Here is a 22,592-nt window from a genome sequence, read left to right on the forward strand (position 1 = left end):
AGATTGCTCGACCAGTGTTATTTCTACATTCACATGGCTACAACAAGGGACTGTTGAGACAACTCACTTACGCGTCTCTAAGAGATGCAAACCGCCACCTGAGAAAACCATCATTTTTGCGTGTGTACAATTAGCAAGTTATGAAAAATGACAATTTTTAAATTTGGCTCAAGTTCTCAGAGTAATTATTTGGTAATAAATAATTCTGCTTCAGGAACATTGGAGGAGAAATGTAAAGACAAGATCAAGGTTTCTTTTTTATTTTTTATGAACAGGAATAATCAGATACAAACAAATTAGAACCTTGGTAACCTTTTATGACCTTTTTACTTTACTTACACATGGATTGATTTCGAATTATGGCTGTTGAATTGTTTACAAATGTTCTATGAGCGATCATTAAATATACATATATATTTTAAATAAATAATAGACAAAAATTATACTGGCTTTTACGTATTTATTTTTTATGCCTGTCGATGAGTGCAATGTCCAATTTTTTAGTGTGAGCAGCATGTTGGTCTTTATATTTTTACTGATCAGCACTGCATTGTTTTTGAGTGTGATACACACTCAAAATATTAAAAAAAAAAACACAGCCCAATCAGCTATCTAACTTAATTAAAATCACAATATTTTAGATAGCCACTGAAAATCTCCTGTTTTCTGCTTTCACTTTTATTGTTTTAATATAATCTAGTCATTGTTTGGTTGATGTGATACGGAGGCACTGATAGTTACCTTAATAATGAAATGAGTACAATAGCCAAATGATATCAAAGAACAAGAAGAGGAAGTATTGCACCTGTTTGACCATCTCGTCTCTGTCTCGAGGGCGGAAACTTCTTGGCTCTCCAGTGGTATCCAGGACGTAGGAACATCTTACAAAGATTAAGGTGAATAAATATTCAGCTTCACTGAAATCTCAAGGCAGTTGTTAGACATTTTCTTCCACTCACTTCTTCAGCATGATCTCCGATGCTCCTTTGCTATAAAGGCGGAAGGAGCCGTCAGGCAGCTTGATGACCGTGCTCATGGATTTACGAACAGAATTAAAGGTGTACACCTGAGAGGGACAAAAACAGTGGCAATATAGTGCACATGCTTCTCTTGGTACGATCAAATAATTAGATTCGACTGTCAAATTGATTTTTTTAGCATTGCCCTTTACTTGAAACAAAACTCTCTTAAGGTGACTTTTTCTGTTTGTTTCCAATTAACAAAAGATCCAAAGATCTTTGCTCAGAGCTGGTTGTCTAGCGGTGTTATAATCACTACTCAAAAACCTTCATGTATCCGTTGATGAAAGACTATTATCTACCAGGTAACAAAATATTGGTCTGTAGTCAAGAGCGAGACATAAACATTAAACAGGACTGGAGGTAATAATTGGTTTACACTCCGAATGATGTCAATGTTATGAGGAAATGGATAATCCCTTGGTCTCTAATCGAATGTATTTTCATTTTCCGTGCCGTCGTTTACCTTGTACAGTCTCTCCTCAGGAATCTGCTCCCTGACCGGGGCGTAGTCCCGCTTGAGGTCCAACACAAACCCCAGAAGGCCACATTCTGTTTTGTTCCCCACTTGTTTAGCCAGTCCTCCTTCTATATCAGGGGGCTAAGACAGGGCACAGATCAATGTCAGGATTAGTAAATGGTCAGAAGTATTGAGAGGTTTTTATGTGTTAATGACTGACCAGGATCTTGGAAGTGTAGGCGCTGTTGATGGAAATAGCGTTGACTAACAGGTCAAGTGTCCGGGAGTTGATCTGATTAGGATCCGGGACAACACGATGATGCACATCACCTAAAAGAAACATTTCAAGATCTTAATAATTGTCCAAATGTCTTACACAGGTCCTTAAAAACATTTGTTTACAGTTAAATTGTTTTCAATGGCTGATGATGGGCCTGATCTGCAGTCCTGCCTAAATAAAAGTAACAAATACGTGATATGTGATTCTATTTATTCCCTTTAGCACTAAAAAGTAGTCTGTTTATATTAGAATCATTTCAGGTAGTATTCCTTAATCCTAGGAAAAGAGTAGCAGACAGTTATCCTAAGCCAGTAAATAGAGATTACAAATCAGGCCGGCTTTGATGTCCGTGGTGTCCATCACTCTGCCAATAGCTGTTTTAAATCAAAAACCTCCCCAGAAATAGTTTCTCCTGTCATCGGTATAAAGTGTCAATATCATAAGGAAAGCATACATGAAGACACGGGATTTGCCATTTACCTATTTTTGTGAATAAGTTAGCTTTGGGTAATAGTAATTCTACACATTATGTGTAACAAGAACCTTGACTGAACTCTTTAGAATTTCAAGATGAATAAAAATTTCAACACAGTGTGGGAGATTCATATGCATGTATCTGTAAGTGTTACTCCTGTCTAGGCCTTTTTCAAAGATGTAATTTTCAGACAGTGTGAATAATACCTGAGGGGTATTAGAATTTATATTTCATGGTCTAACACTCAAAGTCCCAAGGAGACAAAACCAGTTAAATCTTCAGAAGATTTCTTTCTCTATTCCCTTTAGGTGATGCTGACTTGTGATTTATCATGGCCTGATGTCTTGGAAAGGTTTGTGCAGCAACAATGACTTCAAATAAAACGGGCCACTGTTAAATTAAAAAAGTTCAGCAGTCAGTCAGTAAGTAGACTTTAAAAGACAAGTTGGGCTGAAAGAAGTCGGAGCCAGGTGACCAAAAAAAACAACTTAAACTTTGATAACCATTTATTGTCAACAACCAGTAGCTTCAAATGTTGATTAAAGAATGAAGAACATGCAGACTTTGTCCCAAAACAAAATCCGTGTTCCTTTTGTTTTTATCATTATCATTTTGTTTTTCATTACCAGTGCCATTATTGGACTATTGATACTTATATAAGGCGACAAAGTTTTCATTCATAAAGCAGGCTAAGAAAGATAGTTACAAAAAATGAGCATCAATCAAAGACCCTCTTAAGACTTCACTCACTAATAAAAGCCTGCACCACAGTCATCCGGTTAGTCGTGAGGGTGCCCGTCTTGTCGGAGCAGATTGCTGTGGCGTTGCCCATAGTCTCACAGGCGTCCAGGTGGCGCACAAGATTGTTGTCCTTCATCATTTTCTGGCGATACAGGTAAAAAAAAATGAATAAATGTTTTTATTTTAGGTGTTGATCACATTGACCTCATGATGTTTTTTACCTTGACAGAGTAGGCCAGAGAGATGGTGACTGCGAGCGGCAACCCTTCGGGCACGGCGACCACCAACACAGTGACTCCAATGATGAAGAATTTGACAAAGTACTGGATGTAGACTGGGGTGCACTCTGTCACCCACGCCTCACCTGCAGCACATACCAGCGAGGCGACAGTGAAGGCTTCGTACTTACTGGGGAAATAACTTTAAAAAAAATATGGTTCGGAAACAAACCTTCCACCACAAACGTGTCGATGACAAAGTACAACACCAGAATAATGACAGTGATGGCCGACATCACCAAACCTGTGGAGAGATTGATCATGTTTTAGATATATTGTTAAAACACACCAACATATACATTTAATTTATCTGGGAAGTTCTAGAGGTCAATTCTATAATTGTACTTTTATATTTTTGAAAAAGAGATCAAGACTTTCCTGGTTAAGTAAAACACAAAAAGTATTTCTTACCTGCTTTACCAATCTGCACAGCAAGCTTGGTCAGCTTTCCCTGCAACACACTCTTCTCCTTTTTGGGAATATTGGTCTTCTTCTTTTCTCTATCCTCCACCTCACCTCCCTCTGCACTCTTCAGAGGTTGCATCTCCATGGCAACCCCCCCATCCTGTTTCTTGGCTTAAACACAGGAAGAACAAACATTTGGACCATCCATACCTCTGATGACTTGGACTCTGATGAAAGTGAGGCACGGTGACAAAGTGTTACCTTTGTTCTGGTTGTTCTCCACTGCACCATCAGGTTGTTTTCCTGGCAGAGGAGAGGGTTTGAGTTACGAGGAGGAACAGATTTCATGCTTCATAGTCATTAATAAGTAATGAGACGGTCAAAAACACAGTTGGAAAAACAGAAAACCCACAAAGAAAGGGTACTAAAAAGGGGGAGCTATGAAGATGCACACACTGTCATACACTAGATCAGGCCTGAAAAGACATTCCTCTAGATCACGTTCACAGCACCAAGTACTGGGGTCTACTCATTGGCTGAGGATAGGAAACAGGGCAGACAACTTTATGCTCACATACCATTGGTGACTGTGCTGTAACTGGCATCTGAAGAGATGAGCAACTGAGTACTGTCGTCTGTTTAGGGAATGTGTGAGGGAGGAAGGTGGCGGGGGCAGTGAGGGGGTTTGGCAACAAAAGGGAAAACAAAAGAGAGCAAAAGGGGAAGAATAAAAACTCAAATAAAGGATGTGTTTTATGCTGCTAGTACAATGGCTGCAGATGACATATATATATATATAAACACAGTGCTGGAGTAGAATCACAGTTTTTAGGTCGAGTGGAAGAACAAAGAGAAAAATAAACCAACATTGCATGAAGAGAAACTAACAAGTTATGGCACATGAAATATATTATGAATAACAGTTTGTCAGACACTGGTGGTTCTTATACAACACAGAGGAAGTCCTTTGATGTATCTCTCGTGCTGAACCAGTAATGTTATTAACTTTAAGTGCTATTGAAAGTATATGTTGCTGCTAACAGCTGGAAGGATCGTCCAGATACAAATTTGAACACAGCAACCAGCACTTTCTCCTGAATCTCCCTAGCTTTTCTCCTGCTCTTTAAATAATTGACTCAATCTGCTGCTTCCCTTTATTTCTCTCACGCTCTCTCTCTCTCTCTCTCTCAGATTAGGGAGCTAAGACAGGAGGAAAAGTACAGATAGGAAGTGAGGGATGGTACAGGATGGACACGAGAGATCAGGGAAGATGGATAAGCAGTGACAACTTAAGAAAGAGAAAAGGAAAACAGAAAGCGAGAGAGAGATAGTGAGAGAGCAGGGAGCAGCGTGTGGTCTGAATAATTTAAGGTTTAAACTGTGTTTTCTTGTATCTATAGACAACTCTGACGTTTAAAAGAAACAAACATTTTGAGTGTATCAGAAGAATTCATAAATGTGATGTTTAATATAATGCATAACATTTTTTTTCAAAGCTCTTTAGCTACAACAAACCCACACTCTCTTTCAGTTTTGCTTACCTTTCTTTTCCTTGGCTTCCTCCTCTGCCTCTCCAGACCCCAGCAGCGTGAAGATGATGCCCGTCTGTGAGTTGACACCAACTGCTGTCACCAGCATCCTGCCCGAGCCCTCCATCACATGGGTACCTACGAGTCCAAACAAATGTCTTGTTGGCTTTGGAGTAGATTTTCTGAGGCGACAGCACTTTCAGAGACAAAACATCCTCGCAGGTAAATTGAAAACACTGAGCCATGAACATTGTCCATCATCGTGTCTAGATCCTATTTTTCATCATGAAAGGACAAATGCACACATTATTTATCTTTAAAGGTGGGGTAGGTGAGCTTTAAAACAGTGTGAAAATAATGTAATTTGAATTTAAAATTCCAATTAAATAATATCAACCGGTCTGCTAAAATAAAATATGTTTAAACAGTTCTGTACATTCAAAAGATGACTTAAATGTTGCGCATTTGTGTTAAATTATTCAATAAACAGGCAGAAATCTGGGATTTGTTTTTTGTTTTTTTAAAGATTCCTAATCTGCCTTTAAAATGAAAAATAATTTACTTATCTTTCCAATGCTTAAGTCAACTTAACTTTAAATTCATGTAATATGACAAAGGTACAAGGTGTCATCCATCAGTGAAGAGCCCACCTGAGAGCAACATGGGGTCTTTATCAACAGACTTGCGGACGTGGTCAGACTCTCCGGTCAGAGAGCTCTCGTCGATCTTCAGGTCGTTGGCTTGAACCAAGATACCGTCAGCTGGCAGCAGGTCCCCTGAACACACATTAGAAATATTTCATTTTTAATTGCATTGATCAATCTAAGTACATAACCCAACACACACTGGGAAACATCCCAGCTCCATATATATTTCCCTTTTGCTCTCATTCTATAGTTTCACTAATAAATGCTTTATTCTGTCTCTTTTGAAATTAAAGAATGTTGAATTTGTACCTAATAAATGAATCATTTTCACCTATTTTTCTCCTACAATACAACTAAACCGACATATCTTTCTTGACACATTTGCTTCTCAAGATTTTGGACCAAAGAAAAACATTGAAATGGATAATTTTGAATCCTTGTGAATATAAGGTCAGTATGAATGGTTATTATAACAGGCATTTACCTTGATTTTAATTTCATTATTGACCCTTGTCAAAAATATATCACTTATTTTGTGATAATGGTTTTGTTTCCTGGTGCTAAAAAAGACACATCTTGAAGATATTTTTGTCAATTAAATGTAAAAAGAAAGAGGAGAAAATGTTCATATTCACCCCCCACTTTTATTATAACACGCTCCCGCCATTTTGGGGCTCACCGTATTTGACCTGTGCCATGTCGCCCACCACCATGTCAGCAACAGGGATCTGGATAACATTTCCTTTCCGCACCACGGTGAACTTCTGCTCCTGCTCGATCCGACTCTGAAGCCCCCGGAACTGCTTCTCTTTGGACCAGTCATTAAAGGCCGTCACCAGGACAACGCAGGCCACGGAGAGCAGGATGGCAGCACCCTCGATCCAGTTGGCCTCTCCTTCACCTTCATCCTCAGCTCCAGCTGCCATATTACCACAGGCTGCAGCACAGAGAAGTTTACAAGGTAAGCTGCTGAAATAAAAACACATCAAATTACTGCTATAAATGGACAGAGGTTTATTGAATCAACAATTCATCAGCCATTTATATGATAATAAGTCTTCATTAATTAGATGCTTCGGCTGATTCATATTGAAAGCCTTCAGCCTGCACAAAAAGGAATCCAGATAAATGGAACTAATTAATAGTGGGTTCCGCCTGTATTACAGTAGATGCATTTTCTAATTAACAGGATGAGTTGTATTTTAGAAAATAAAATATTTGTTATTGTATCTTATACATCAGAGATAATGTATAATAATGGGTTTAAAAAGGGGAATAAAATGATTGCATTGGAAAGGGATATTTAATTTTTCAAAAGTATATATCCTGGTATGAAACATTTGATTTGTGTGTCATTATTTCTATGTAACTACACAGCTCCATGATTTTACTACACAAATCATTATCATCTTTTTACTCTGGACTCTCCCCTTTTTCCAGGGCAGGATATAAATTAGTTAAACTCTCTGTGTCATCTTTTAAGCTCTAATTATCATTATGAACTTTGAGCTGAAATAGTTTGAGTGGTTTCCAAATGAATACACTGAGTCGAGGATGAAGGAGTTGAAATAAATGTCTAAGTAGTTTTATTTAATTGCCTATCATTCAGCACTACTCAGAATCATATTGGGGATGTTGGCGTTCCATTAATTAGCTGGACGGACTACATTTGACAGCATTAACTGTAGAGATCTAAATTATGTCTCTTCCTTTTAAACTCTACTGAAGTTAAACTTAACTAAAGCAGTAGTTTAGAGGTGCATGGAAAAAGATCCCATCCTGTGATCACATGTTAGTGTGTAGAACTATTATCAATATATTAAAAGTGCAGGAACCCCTAAAGTGACTTCTGTTAGGCCTTAAATAGATTCTGCAAATTCCAGAATCTTTACAGCCTTTAAGCCACGTTGAAACAAATTTAAGTAACGTGAGATTTCCTTGAATAAATGTGAATTTTTGTACAGTCTAAAACAAATGTTTCAATGTTCTATGGAACACGTTTAAGAACTATCCACTAAGGATTATTTTTTTAATTATTTTATTATTATTTCCTATTATTTTATTCCAAACAAATCAGTAACAGTTGAAAAATACACAAGAAAAAAAGTGTTCCAGTCGCTCGTAAATGTTACTTGCTTATGTTTTTTTTATATAAATAGGTGTTTAAATTATGATTAAACATCAGTAGACTGCACAAAAAGAGATGAAATAGTTTTGTTCAATGAAAAAAAATAACATTGAACTGTGTTAACTGTAAAAAATGTAATCATTTATTTTCAAAACTGAATTTCCTTCTGGGTTTTTTAAAGACAGATGCAAACTAAGATGCCAACAAAAGATTGGGGTCAAAAAAACGCACAACCCCTTCAAAAAAAGGTCTCCCCTGATCATGAATAAGTAAAATCTGGTTGTTGTTTAGAAAGCAATTACAATTTCAGAACTTTGACACCTGCAATCCCCCAGTCCCATTCCCGAAAACCCTACCTTCTGAGTCTTCTCCGGGCGGCTGGTAGAAAGAAAGTGCTAGAGAGATGATAGCGGCGATCTCCAAGATGATAAGCGTGACATCCTGCAGTGCTTCCCACACCAGCTCAAGGAAAGTCTTGGGTTTCTTCGGTGGGATGAAATTTTGGCCGTACGCCTGGCAGCGACGCTCTATATCCACGGGATCCCCACTGAGACCTTGCAGACAGAAACGAGGGGGGAAATAGTTTGAGTCGGATCACATTCATGGTTGCAGCAAGTGTGTTGTAGTCAATGAAGCTGCCGGGACTCGTGCAGCTGTGCCGTCGTCGAGTTATTAATCATGAGCAGGAGACACGTGCAGCGTCAACACAAGGGTCTCCCCTGAATTCCCCCAGGATAGGACAGTCTGAATCCGGAGTTGGAAATCATCACAGCTGCAAACTTTCCTGCTTCATCCTCACCTCCCTCCCCCCCACCCTGCAGCATCACCCCTAAAGTGAGTCAGTTTCCATGGCGACCAGGATATCAGGTCCAGGGCTTCCTGCCTATAACAGGTTTTTGCCCAGCAACAGGTGATGTCACTCCTCCAGAGAGCCACGTTTGGTGCTTTTTTTTTGATTGGCTGTCATGGAGGGGGAAACGCACGGTGATTTGTATGCTGCAGTTGGTCGTCTTCAGTGACGGTCTGAGCGAGTGTGTGTGTGTGTGTGTGTGTGTGTGTGTGTGTGTGTGTGTGTGTGTGTGTGTGTGTGTGTGTGTGTGTGTGTGTGTGTGTGTGTGTGTGTGTGTGTGTGTGTGTGTGTGTGTGTGTGTGTGTGTGTGTGTGTGTGTGTGCTTCAGGGATTCACAGGCAGTCGTGCAGCAATATGACACTCAACAGGGTTCAGGTCGAGGAGAGGTGGAGTGAGACAGAACAGGTGACCTTATGCTGAGTAATGGCAGTCCCTCCGTTTATTAGTCCCTCCCTCATCCCTCCTTTTTCTTCTCTCCCTCGCTCTCCTCACCCCTCTTCTCTCATCTCTCTGTCACTTCCTGATCTGCAAACCATTCCTCCCCTCCTCATCCGTGCACTCTCTTCTCCCTCTCTTCCCAATTCTTCTCACCATCATCAAAGCTGTCTTCTCACTTTATCATCCCTCTTTCACTTCCTCCACTCTTTTCTTTCTATTCCCTCTTCAATCTCTATTGCTTCCTCCTTTTCCTCCCTCCTATCCCGCTTCACATCACTACTATTTTTTCTCTTCTTTCATCCGGTTCTTTCGTCTTCTTCACCCATCTCTTTTCTTCCTTTATCTCCTTTTCTCCATCACCTCATCTCCTCTGCCTCCCTCAAACCTTCTTTTTCCGTGATCATCATGACTCGCTCGCTCTTCTCCTTCTGCTTCCCTCCATCCCTCTCTTCCTCCTCATCCTGGCTCTTCTCTCCATCTCTCTCTCTCAATCTCCCCTTGATGTGTCCTTGACAATGCGGCAAGCTGTTCTAGCGTTCCCTCCTCACCCCCTCCTCCTCTGCCATGCACACTCTTTCTTTCTCTCCCTCATTCTTTTTTATAATCTCTGCTCATCCCCCGTTCTCTCCTCAGTATGGAGTCTCATGCTGCAGTGCTGGGGTGTTTATGTCAGTGTGTGTGTGTGACGTTGTGTATTGGTTTAACCCCCACTCTCCTCTGTGGATCACATTACCGATGATGTTCAGCAATCAAGTGCATCATAATGTATGTGCTCAGGATACATTTAGTGTGTGTTGCTGTAAGGGAAACGCTTGAATTGTTTTTCCATCTCTACAACAGAAACCCTGTAAATCGGCAGCGGAACTTTTGTTCTGCTGTCAAATATCTGCAGAGGAGGAAAGATCTCGCTTTTGAATGATCAATCACAAGTTTGCGCAGTCATGACACCACATTTCTGCATCGTTATTCGTAGCCTCGACTGCATCGTCACAGCAGGGGGCACCATATGTCACTTGGTTGAAGTCCAGAACGCTTCCCTGTGTGTATGTGCTGTTTGCCAACTCTGTTGTTGGGACAAGTGCAGACACATAACTTTTGCTTCGTTGAGACCTGCTGCACTGATTCCAGACCAGCTCGCAGTATCAAATTAGCAACACTCAACACAGACTTACTGTAACCCAATACCCTCCAACACACTCACACACAAACTCTTGAAACCTTTGCTCACACACCCTTCCCATCACTGGCTCGCAGTTCTTGCTCTCTCTTTCCCACTTTCTCAGCCAACTTTGCTCTGCTCTTGTGTTGCTAGGCTACAAACTAGTTTCAACCACAACTAACTGTGCGTACAAAAAATGAAACACACAAACCATTTGCACTTAAAGTGCCTCCAAAATCACAGTAAAACAACAACAAGCGTATGTTTTAGCAGAATTTGTCACCTCTGAAGTTAATTTTAAATGATTTAAATGTAAAAAAAAGAGTTAAGTTCATGGTGAGGATGAAGCTGAAAACAACCTTTCATTTTGAATGCAACTGTTACTGTTACTAAAATGAATCACTATAAGAAATACTCTGTATGACTAAACAATTATTGTTCTTTTTAAAAAAGATGATGTTTCTCTTGACTCAAATTAAAATGTACTGAATGGTCAATAAAGTCAGAATTTTGTGTACATTTAGTTGTAAAAAATATAATGAATTTACAATAGTCAATTTTATTTTATGTTAATGACCACGTTTTGCATTTCCTTATGCCGACCTCTAGAGGGATCTGTGATGGATAAACTGTTTCTCTCTCTGTCCCAAAACTGCGGCAACGTAAATAAAAATGTTTCTCGTCCCTTTCTATAAACCATTTTTTTTCTCACAAATAAAGTATAGTTAAATCCTCATGCATGAACCATCACTGCCACCACATGGTCAATGTTATTTTGTTCTCTAATACTACAAATCAATTGTTGGGATTTTATGAAAGCTGTTACTCTCTCTGTCACACCTATGTAAGTCGTTTGCATTGACTAAAACATTACTGATTTCTCTCATAAAGGTATTTAAACAATTTATTTAAATATCTTTCCTTGTTCCAAAGAAACCACCAATGCTTTAAGAAATAGAAAATCATTACTGTGAGAGCTTTATTAAAATATGTTGATTGATTGATTAAAATGCACAAAAATAAAATGTATTTTAAATATCAACAGAATATGGATGAATTTTGAAATACATTATAAAAGTAGAAATACGACTGTGAATATGAAAATGTGTAAAAAACAAAAAACAACAACACAGAATAAACCAAAATGAAAGAGTAATTTTAAATGTTAACAAATCACAGCTGATCATGTTTATATTTATAGGGACACGTGCATTTTCTCTATATTATGAACAAACAAAAACTATTAATGTATAAATGAAAGGAAGTTTGCTTTGCTTTAGCATCAATATGAGTTTTCTTTAGTCAACAACATGTTAAACTAAAAGATAAACATGTTTAGCATGAGGTGTTTTGCACCGTAAAGGTGAAGATAAGATATTCAAGTCACAAATCTCTTACGTGAGTAATCCATTTATTGATTTACTCTATCAGCTTTCTGTCTATTCCTCCACCATAATCCCCTCACCTATTCATCAATCAATCCATCCAACCATGTTGTCTGAGCGTCAGGATTATACTGCCAGAGTAAAAAAATGTCTTTTCACTGTTTCACGGCTGTGTCATCATTCTAGTTGCAGTATTTAGGGCAGACCCGACTTTCAAAGAATCGGGCTCGTATTCCTGTTTTCTTAGATCAATTTTTTGAAGCAGGTGTAACTTTAAAGAAGGGGAGACACGCAAGAGAAATATCAGACAATAATTTCAACATTAAAACAGAAGCAACATCATGATCTCACCATTCATTCCCTGTAACAAACCATGTTCATGGGTCTAGTCATCCAGTGAACCAGTCTATTTATACATCTGTGCTCTCATTCATCCATCTACCCGTTTGCTCCTGTATTATTCATCCTACTTCCTTCTACCCAACTTTTGACCCACCCAGCATCTACTCACCATCAGTGGTGCTGGACAGTAGTCTCTGGCAGAGGCCCTCTGTGTCCCCGTAGCTCTCCTGGATCTTCTGCAGAGCTTCAGTTCCTCTAAGCTCCATCAGCTCTCTGAGCTCCTTCACAGTCACTCCAAAGTCTCCTCCAACATGGCTTCCATCCGCCTTCCCTCCTCCTCCACCATGAGTCCCTTTTGGGTAAAATTCCACTGCACTATTTGCCATTTCTCCCATTGTTGCAGTTGTTGACATGTCCAAGAGGTCTTGACTTTTTTTTAGTCCTCCTCTCTCTCCGTAGTCTGTCCTCAACTCAGCTTCCCTGCTTGGTGAAAAGGCTGTTCATGTGCTCAAATGTTGTTTTATTGATTCAATTGCTGTAATTTTAATGAGGCTAAATCTTGATTTTATTCACGGGTCTAACCTCACTATGCCTAGCTTCCCACTGCTCTGTTAATTTTCCATAGAGGAGGAGGAGGGTGAGGGGGATGAAGGACAGCGAGCAGGAGCACTTCAGAACTGTGACGTCCGAATGAATCCAGCTTTCTTCTCCTTCGTCTCCTTGGATTCTCCGCTCTCCCCTTGGTTCTGTCCCCCTCCCTCCGGGTTCACGGCCAGTCCATGGGCGGACAGGCTGACACGTTGATAGGCAAGGATGAAGGGATGATGGACGGACGGAGAGAGGGGCAAGCGAGGCAAAGGTGGCTGATAAATCAGAAGCAGGAAGCGGATCCAGTTCAGAGGTAACTACTGCCGCACCGCTGGGACCTGAGAGAGTAAGGGGAGGAAGAAACATTAGCACCCACTTTTATTGATCTCGCCATCGTTACATCAAATCACTCCCGAGTGAGCGGGCGCCAGACCCCGGTGGTGACACGTCCAATTGAAACCATTATGCAAATAGTTACAACATTAACAGAGTAAAAAAATAATGGAATGCAATACATTAAGAATCTGTTGAAGTGGGGTCAATAATGTCATCGTTCATCATGTTCTACAAACATTTTCACTCCACTTAATTAAACCTAAATACAGAGTATAGTGTGGAAACATTTATCCAGAAGGTGGCAGTGTAACAGCTTAAAATGTATTCTCCCTGTGCTTTGCAGTTATTACCTCCTTAGAAATACACATAAAGTTGGGAAACAACTAAATTAGAAAACATATTAATACAAATGGTGAGTGGCTGTATATACATTGATTTAACAAATTAAATTATTTATTTATAAAAATGATGACCTGTTGTTTGTGCAAGATAAAAAATCATTTACGTCTACAACCATTAAAACAACCACCGCATAGCAGCTCAAGGGTACAATGGCAAAGTTTTTTTTTAATGATTTAATGTTGATTTCTCACACTGGAATCAATATTTTAACCTTCAATCACTCTTCTATCACAGCATCAACAAGAGTTGACGCTTCATAACATGATTCAGGACTTCCAAAATGAATGATCTAATCCAGAGGGCTCAAGATCAGTCAACCAGGGATCCTTAGTGGACAAGATTGGTCACTATTATCAAGCACATTTAAACTTTATTTAAACGTTTTTTTGAAAATAATCTAGAATTTGTTATCATTTATTTCATAGAAATGTGTTCCATCATCAGCATATAAATACAAGCCTATAATTAATTAACGTTGACAAAGTAAAGTTTTCTTAAAATATTTAGTTCACACTTAAGGTGGTAAATGAAGTATCAATGCAACTTTAATGAGCCACTTGAAGACCATTAAAACACGCTCCTTAATATTCTAAATTTGGTATCCACCACACAAAACAATCCTGACCGATAAATTATTTTGTGAGTGATTCAAAGTTCTAGTACTTCAGTTTAAATTGACACTACTGCCCACCAAATAATTATCTGCTTCGTGAAACACATGATTTGATGTAGGCAGAATTTCAGTAAAACGTGTAAAAACTTGATAAAAAAAAGAAAATAATTCTGCCTTTTGGCTAACTTTGGTTAATTCAATTCCTTAAACTTTTATAGTGACCTAAAATACACTCCAAGATAAGAAAAGCCTGCTATGCTCGTCCAACAAGGACGTCTAAATGAGGTAATTTACAATATTCTTTACCAGCAATTTGCTCATTTCTTCTTGATGTAATTTGGTTACTCTCAATACAGTGTGTGCTACATCAGTTGTATGTGCGTAGGGGGATGTGGTGGGTTGTGTACAAGTGCCTCGTAACTAATGAGATAGAACTAAAATCACTAAAACTGGCCATCATAAACCAAAACAATTAGTTAAAAGTGCTGATTGAAGGGTGTGGGCGCTTAATAAGCTTCCTTGTCCACACGACACAGAGTATCTTCATCCATTTTTAATATTGGATTATTGATTTTTACAGGGGGGTGGGGGGGTCACCACAGTGATATAGTTGTGGTGCTGCAGCTTCACAGCAAGAAAGTCATGGGTTCTAATCTATCTTTAAAGGTTTTTCCTGGATCATTTTTTCAAGACGTTTTTTTTTAAATCCCCTTTATTCCAGGACTTAGACCAGTTTTTTTAAACAATAAAAATAACCCGTGAAACGTACTGGACTGTAAGAACAGCATCCAATCATATAAACAAGCTATCGATGTGATTGGATGGTGATGCGTCTATCAAACTTAACTGCTCTTTGACACGCCCCCTCCTCTCTCAATGTTCTTATGAGTCAGAGATTACTTGCTGCATCACCCTGGATGTGGCTTCGGGTGAGAGTTTGAAGAAGTACTTTTAAAATCAAAACGAAGCTGGCAAAGACTGTGGAAATATCTCAACTGGCAGTGTTAGTTGACTGAGCTCTAATTTAGATTCTTGATTGTAATCTGTTGCAAAACACCAAGACAATTATTTTATGTCCATTACAATAATGCAATTATACCAGACTGATTTGTTATGTTTTTTGAGTGAAATGGCAAAAACCATCAAAACTTTGCCCTCAACCGTTGTGTTATCTCAGTGTTAAAGGGTTAAAATAGCTTAACGCACGATTGAAAAGGTTTGTTCTTGCTCCCCCTAGTGCCAGAACAGAGTAACAATTGTGGCCTGTGCGTTTGTTTTTAAATAATGAAAAGCTCAAGCTGAGTCGGTTAAAAAGTTTTAATAATTCCCAAACAAATGTCGGAAGAACAGGTCAACATGTCGAGACATATTTGCTGCTTTTAAGGCAATAACTTCATCTAAATTGTAATTGTCTTAATTTTGCTTGTATATCATATAGGAACATTTTTTGAGATGGTTAAGCATCATCATCATTTAAGTAGCATAACAATGTGTACATTGTGTCAGATAAAAGAGGTTTTACTCTAGTTTTGATCGGCATATCCCACAGACTTAAATTAAGGTTATATTTTTAGTAAGTTTCAACCTTTCTCGACATCTGTCTAATTTTTTTCCAGTCAGCAAATTTTGTGTATAAAATTATGATATATATTCTGAACTACATATGTTTAAGTCAAGGTCTGAGGGGTATAATATGGCCCAAAAGGTTTTCTCTCAATTCCAATACACGAATAGCTGTTTTAATCAGGAAAACTGCAAAAGGGCTCGAAGGGAGATGGAAATAGAGGAAATTTGAGGCCATCCACGCAGATTCTTTATGTTAAGATTAGCTACATTTAAAGTACTAACTCAAGACCGGTTCTGTGAACTTTGGCCATTTGCATGACTCAATTTAACATCCACAACATTGTTATTTTGTCCCTGAAGTGTGTGGCAACATATTTAATCTCCCACTCTATGACCCCATTTTGTTTTAAATATGCAAGTCCTGTGTTTTGTATAAAGGTCAAATCTATTGTATCCATTTTAAGGTCTTAACTCTGATTAATTTTCTTTCTCTGAAAATGTCTTGATGAGTAGACAACTGATGTCCGGATGATCTTTTAACAACTTTCTTTCGGATGTGGGAAAAACATACAATAAACACCCTTTGTGCAGTTATATAAAAGTGAATAAGCAAGCAGCCCAAACATGGTTCACCAGGACAATATTTCATTCAATCTAAGAGGCTTAGAAATGGAACATTTCCTGAAGTAATCCCTGCACACACACACACACACACACACACACACACACACACACACACACACACACACACACGGGCACACACCAATCACTGAATTAACATTTCAAACACCTAAATTAATTCAAATCAATCTAAGTGTTGAGTACAACTCCAAGAACACTCCATCCACCAGCCTGACAACAGAAGCTCCATCCCACATGAGTAATTAGCGCTGGCAGTAACTAAGTATTCTCGGCATCACACATGACACAACATCCTCTCATTTGCCTGTTGGGCTACTTTACAGAAGGATGAGCTTGAAAAAAGAGACAGAAGTGAAGCTCATCATTAATTCCTGGTCTCCTCCTCACTCTCCCCGGGCTCCCTCTTGCATCTCTCTCTCCCTCCCGTTATTTCCCTCCCTGCCCTGTGAAGCCTCTATCCTGACTGAGAGTGTTAGTTTATGACTGAGTCACCCTGCTCTGCCTTTGAAGCTTCTTCACACTCCATCTTTTCTATTTGCTCGCTCTACCGTTTATGTCTTTGCATGTTTTGTGCTGTTGTGTCTCATTGCTTGACATTTATTTCTTCATCTTCTGCGTGGCTCCTTTTTTTTTCTCTGCTGTAATTATTTATTTACTCCAGCCTTTCTCTTTCATAACGCTTAGCATCCTTTCTCAGATTTTCAACCTCATCTCGTTTCTCTCTGAGCTTTTTACGCACACGTTCGTGGGTTCATGTGTGAGGCGCCGTTACATAAGAAACATTGAAAGTCCACTCGGTGATGTACATTATTGCCAACAAACACAAAGTGAATTATGCCCCGGGACAACACTTACATGATCTCCCTCCACACACGTGTATGTGTCATACACCGCAGCACTTTCAGAGTGAGAGTGGACTGGACCGACTGAAAATGTCTTTGAACATGAAGAGAGTCAGACAAAAGGTCAGCACAATCCTCTGTGGCCTGCCCATTTATCCTGAATGCTGCCCTGCTTCTCTGCGCGCCATCCCTGCGAGGGTCGCGGCAATTTGGTTTCTTTTTAAAAGAGAGAGAGAAAAAAGTGGCCACTCTCTCCCCTTGGGTATTTTCTCTTTATCACAGCATTAAGAAGGGTAGAAAAAGAGGGGAGGACACATGAGTATGGACCCTCTCGGGACTTGATTCTAGGCCAGCCATGCTATATATGCGTCTGTGTGCTAAACACACAAGATTTAGAAAAGATGTGTATGCGCTTCACCCCTCAACACCTCAAATACATCATCATGTAAAGTGCGTTTAAGTGTGTGCGGCAAGACTCTTGACGTAGTAGGCCAGGGATGAAAAACTCACAAAAGGGTCAGATTGTGATATTGTCTTGGGTCTCAATTTATCTTAATTATCTCTGTTTTTATTGCTTTTTCAAAAACTCCATCATATTCCTTTCGTTTGAAATCAGTTTAACTGTTACAGCAGGTCTGTATAGTTGCTGACATCCATAATATATGTTCTATTATATTATCTTGAACACAGTCAACATATCAAAATGATCATTAATCTGCTTTTCGTCCGACGGGCCACATAAAATACCTTCGGCAGGCCAGGCAACAAATTGTTTATAGCATATTAGGTTATTGGCGACATCGCCCTGATGTAGATCATTCAAACCCCGCACCAAGACATGACTCCGGCACCTCTAAACGGGACTCCTCTGTGGCATATGTCATTATCCCGCCTGTCTGCGGACCACCTGTGCACCTGCAGTCTCACTTCCTGCAGGGTCACCTCTGACAGGATGCTTGTATCTGGACTGCTGCTTTGCTGACGCTGGCTCGCCGCCAACCACACACTTCTGTCCTGCCCGCTGGGAAACAGCGCACTTAAGAGTTGGACACGGTCAAGTGGCCGAAGCCATTTAAAAGGTGAGTCCGGGAAGATCTGCATTACAGTGGAGGAACATTAAGGACTAACAGGTGAAGGAGACTCACCTGTTTCCCATCTTTACAAGAATAACAGTGTGTCTCCGTCATGGGGGTCCGTTTCTAACCTGCCCGTGAAGGCATCCGACCAGATTAGAAGGTGTTCCCCGTAACGACCTTTGCTGGTCACCTTCAGACGTGACAGCCAGAGCATACAGTACCAAGAAGAGGGGGATTGATGATCAACTATAGTGCGGGTGAGGGGCCTCCTAAAAAAATTCAAGGATAGAGCAGTGTGCGCCACTATGTCAATCCGCAAGGTTACTGGCGCCGGCCCGGCAAAAAAAAAAAAAAAAACCCACCCGTAGCCAGTGGACTTTTGAAGGTCCCACCAGCCCACGATCAAACGGAGACCCCTGCAGACCCGCGCTGTGGCCCCAGTGAGCCGAGACAAACAGCGCTATAGAGAGGTGGCTGATGCTGTCGGAGAAGGTTGTAGACCTTCATTACATGAAGAATAGACGCGTGCATGCTCACTTCATGTGCGTCAAGCGCGCGCGCTTCCTAATGTCACAGTACAGGGTATTACGGTATATCCTACTGTATCGGAAGGGAAGGCCCGCAGCAGAGCAGGGCCGGCCACCTTCATGCAGAACCACCTTCTTCGGGTGAGAATTAAAAGCGGGTAAATAAATGGCGGGCATGCGTGCACGCACGCGCTACACCGACTCACCGTGCAGGCCGAGCTCAAGGACATCAGCATCAGAGCGGAGGAGGAGGAGGAGGAGGAGGAGAGAGATGGAGGGTGGTGGTGGTGGGGGGGCAGCGATATCCCTGTTAATCTGCGTGCAGCGGTGGATGTCCCACACCGGAGGAGGAGAGGGCTCAGCGGGGACCGGGGGGGGCTTTGGCTGCTGCTGCTGCTGCTGCTCCGGCGGGCTCGGACTCGGGAGGTGTGCGGGGATGAGAGACGACGACGGCGCTGATGAATATTCCGCTCCGCGCACGGTCACCTGACAGTTGGTCGGCGGAGTTCTGCGGCGGCGGAGGAGAGAGAGAGAGAGAGAGAGTGAGAGAGAAGAGAGAGAGAAAGAAGAGAGAGAGAAGAGAGAGAGAGAGGATGCGGCGCAGGTTTTAAACACCTCCGTTAAGGTGGGTTTTTTTTTTCTCTTCTCCTGGGCGGACGCGGCGGGACCGGACTTGGTGAAGCGTTAGAGGAGGAGGGAGAAAAAGAAAAGAAGAAAAGAAGAAGAAGAAGAAGAAGAGAAAGGCCGCGGCGGAGAGAGGAGAAGCTCGTGCGACATCTCTGGAGGAGGAGGAGCCCGCGCGCGCACACACACGAGCGTCGGCCGCAGCGTCCAAGAGAGCAGAGGAAAGAGGGAGGAAAAGAGGGGAGCTACGTCACTCTGTGCTACTGGTCTGCGTGATGACGTCACCAGACACACCGCAGCCTCCACTCAGGCTTTTACCAGTTGTTTTCCCCATTAGTGAGGATGACACCGAGGACCAGATCCAACACACGCCTGTCATCTTCTCGCCAGTATAACACACACAAACACAACACGACGAGAGAGCATTTTTTTTGGGGGGGGGGAATCCGACCTCCATAGATGGCCCCTCCGAGCTCAAACAGTCACGTCAATATCCCGTGAAGGTCACATCAAGGTTATAAAGTGTGAGACAATGATCTCGTGTAACATGACGCACACAATCTAAACTGAAGAAAGGTGGGATGTTTTCATCGATTTGACCAATAAAGCTTTATGGCAAACAGCTTTAACATAACACAGATGGATGACATTGTCAATGTATTGAATGTGCAAGGCGATAAATCATAACATTGATACCTCAATTAGTTCAGGAGACCTCCATCTTACATTAAACACTATCATATAATTGTTCTGATGCATGGACAGTTTGTGTCATAAATATTTCTAAAGATAAACTGCAGTGTAAACTCTCCAATACAGGAGTTTGGTGATACATTTCTCCTCATGGGCCACATTAAATAATGTGACTGTTGTAAAGGGACGCCAAGCAAATAAAAAGAAGTAACAAAACCTAAACGAAAAAATGGAGAGAATTTATTTTTATTTTCCAATGACATTTTATAACAAAGCTAAATAAGCTACACTTGTTTAATTATACATTCATTACAAATAATATATGATAAAAGGCTTGTTTTTGATGATCTTCAAACTTATTTTCAAGGAAAATTAAATACACAAAACGATTGGAAAAAAAGATGAAAACAAGTCCTAAAACGAAAAAAGGCACCATGGTGTTACTATATGTTGAAATTTATAATAAAAATAAATGCAAAATAAAATTGTAAGTTCGCTATCAGAGGCATTTCTTCATACTTTTACCGCACACATGCAGTCAAGGGCCACATGTGGCCCCTTTGCCAGTTTGTCCAGGTCTGCTACAATACATAGACTTGATCATCTTATGGCTACAAAAGCAAACGTTAGAACTCAGCTTCTGCTCTAGTTTCATATCAAGTCACCAAAATAGAAAAAAAACCCAGTAGTTCAAAATGAGCACATGAAAAGTCTCAGCGATTGTGAAGAGATAAAAAAAAAGTCTGTTACTATTTTTAATGACACATTTTTGCAAGCAGACTTCTTACAAGATCATGATCAAAAGGTAAATTCGAATTCATTTCTACACCAAGTGGGTCATTCTGTTTTACAGTGACATGCATTCGAGCTCGATTTTATTCATTAAATGAGTTCTATATAATGTAAAATGTGTGAGAATCTATTTGAAAGGATGATAACTGATCATTTCATTTTTGTTTTAACTTAATCTATGCAAGTCAGTACAGGTCATCCATAACCTGAAAATAGAACATATTTTCAAATGTAATTGTACAGATACCTAATATATTCTTCCATTATAAAATGTATTTTGTATTTGAATTCATTCAATATGGGATGTATGTTGGTTAGACTATTTAAAAAAAAACATCAATTTTGTTCAACTGCTTTCACAGAATGACTTCCAAGCACAAGTGGAAGACGTCATTAGTATCTTACCACCTCAACTATACAGTTTACAGATGACTACTCCTTCAAACCAAACAGAAGTTTCTACCCACACATTACCATCAGCATCTTTCACGTCACAGCCTCTGAAGAGAAGAGATTAAACTATGAAAGGATAGATTAAGGAGAGGTGGTGGGAGATAGTAAAGCTCTGATCTAATAATATTCACATGCTTTTCTTAGTGGTACCAAAATAACATTGTTGTTGATTTATGCAAAAGAAATTACCCTGGTATTCAGTTAATCTGCTACACTTTCACCCCGGCAGATTAACTAGAAGCCCAGCCTCTAATCCAGCACGTCTTTCTTTCTTGTGACCTGAGACTTTGACCCCCCTTCCTCCTCAAGAAAATGTGTAGTGCTTTTCAAGAAGCTTATCAAGAATTTAACAAAAAATAATGAACACTTCTTCAAAATGGGAGATGAGTAGGAAAACCTCAATGTATTTTCTGTATTTGAGGGGGTTTGATCAAAGTCCTGTGTGTGTTCAAAGAGGCTCTGGATCTGGAGGCGAGGATCTGTCCGGGGTGCTGAAAGTCAGGAGACAACACAGGACTAGAGCTGTCATGTGTTGCTGCTCAACAATCACTCACTAAATGCCTGCATGCATGACTGGATTAAACCCTAACTGGCCATTGTCATTGGTGCTCACAGACTGATGACTAAGAAGAAACGTACTATTTATAGATGCATCTGATTATATAGCGCCACATGCTAACATACTACACACTTAGTATTGTTGCTAATACATTTTGACCTGTGTTTTTTGTGAATCCTTTGTGTGTAAGTGTGTGATTACATTCCATCATGTTAGACTATTATAAAGACACTGTTTCTTTAAGTTACATTACTGAAAATCTTGCAGGTTTGATTATTAAATTGCCACATGCTAACATGTTAGAGGAACCACTTGCACCTGAACACCTCAAAGACCAAGTAAGTAAGCAAGTCATTTTTATTTGTATAGCGCTTTTCCAGACCAGGGTCACAAAGCGCTTAAACAATCAAAACAATATTTAATAAGTCTTGGACTTTGGGAGGTCCAGGACAAAGCCACGCCCAGTGTCCATCAGAGGCGACGAGGTGGAGATAGTTCACAACTATAAGTACCTTGGTGTGTGGCTGGAGAGTAAACTGGACTGGTCCTGCAACACAGACCATTTTTATAAGAAAGTTCATAGTAGACTGTACTTTCTGAGGAGGCTTCGATCATTTAACATCTGCAGGAAGCTCCTCTGCATGTTCTACCAGTCTGTGGTGGCCAGTGTCCTGAGGACATAGGAGTGTCCACATGTTGGACAGGTTGACCAGGAGGACTGGCTCTGTGGTTGGCATGAAGCT

General features: G+C 40.3%; 1 protein-coding gene across 5 annotated transcripts in view; it reads right to left on the reverse strand.

Moving 5' to 3' along the window:
• Positions 1 to 19,494, reverse strand: part of atp2b3b (ATPase plasma membrane Ca2+ transporting 3b) — a 33,959-nt gene extending 14,465 nt beyond the window's left edge. Inside the window, exons 1-16 of one of the 5 annotated variants that reach the window (XM_087782124.1) lie at positions 18,935 to 19,494; positions 12,306 to 13,062; positions 8,319 to 8,516; positions 6,514 to 6,771; positions 5,838 to 5,963; positions 5,200 to 5,325; positions 4,237 to 4,293; positions 3,920 to 3,961; positions 3,665 to 3,829; positions 3,426 to 3,497; positions 3,197 to 3,339; positions 2,985 to 3,117; positions 1,700 to 1,809; positions 1,486 to 1,620; positions 960 to 1,066; positions 806 to 881 (exon numbers count right to left, since the gene is read on the reverse strand). In XM_087782124.1, coding sequence (XP_087638250.1) covers positions 806 to 881; positions 960 to 1,066; positions 1,486 to 1,620; positions 1,700 to 1,809; positions 2,985 to 3,117; positions 3,197 to 3,339; positions 3,426 to 3,497; positions 3,665 to 3,829; positions 3,920 to 3,961; positions 4,237 to 4,293; positions 5,200 to 5,325; positions 5,838 to 5,963; positions 6,514 to 6,771; positions 8,319 to 8,516; positions 12,306 to 12,549 — 1,992 coding nt within the window. In that variant the 5' untranslated portion in view covers positions 12,550 to 13,062; positions 18,935 to 19,494. The remainder of the gene's footprint in view (positions 1 to 805; positions 882 to 959; positions 1,067 to 1,485; positions 1,621 to 1,699; positions 1,810 to 2,984; positions 3,118 to 3,196; positions 3,340 to 3,425; positions 3,498 to 3,664; positions 3,830 to 3,919; positions 3,962 to 4,236; positions 4,294 to 5,199; positions 5,326 to 5,837; positions 5,964 to 6,513; positions 6,772 to 8,318; positions 8,517 to 12,305; positions 13,063 to 18,934) is intronic. The other 4 variants (XM_087782126.1, XM_087782127.1, XM_087782125.1 and 1 more) reach the window with 4 other exon arrangements.
• Between the last annotated feature and the right edge of the window lie 3,098 nt (positions 19,495 to 22,592).

This window comes from Callionymus lyra, chromosome 19 (assembly GCF_982586985.1).
Source record: "Callionymus lyra chromosome 19, fCalLyr1.hap1.1, whole genome shotgun sequence".
Taxonomy (NCBI): Eukaryota; Metazoa; Chordata; class Actinopteri; order Syngnathiformes; family Callionymidae; genus Callionymus; species Callionymus lyra.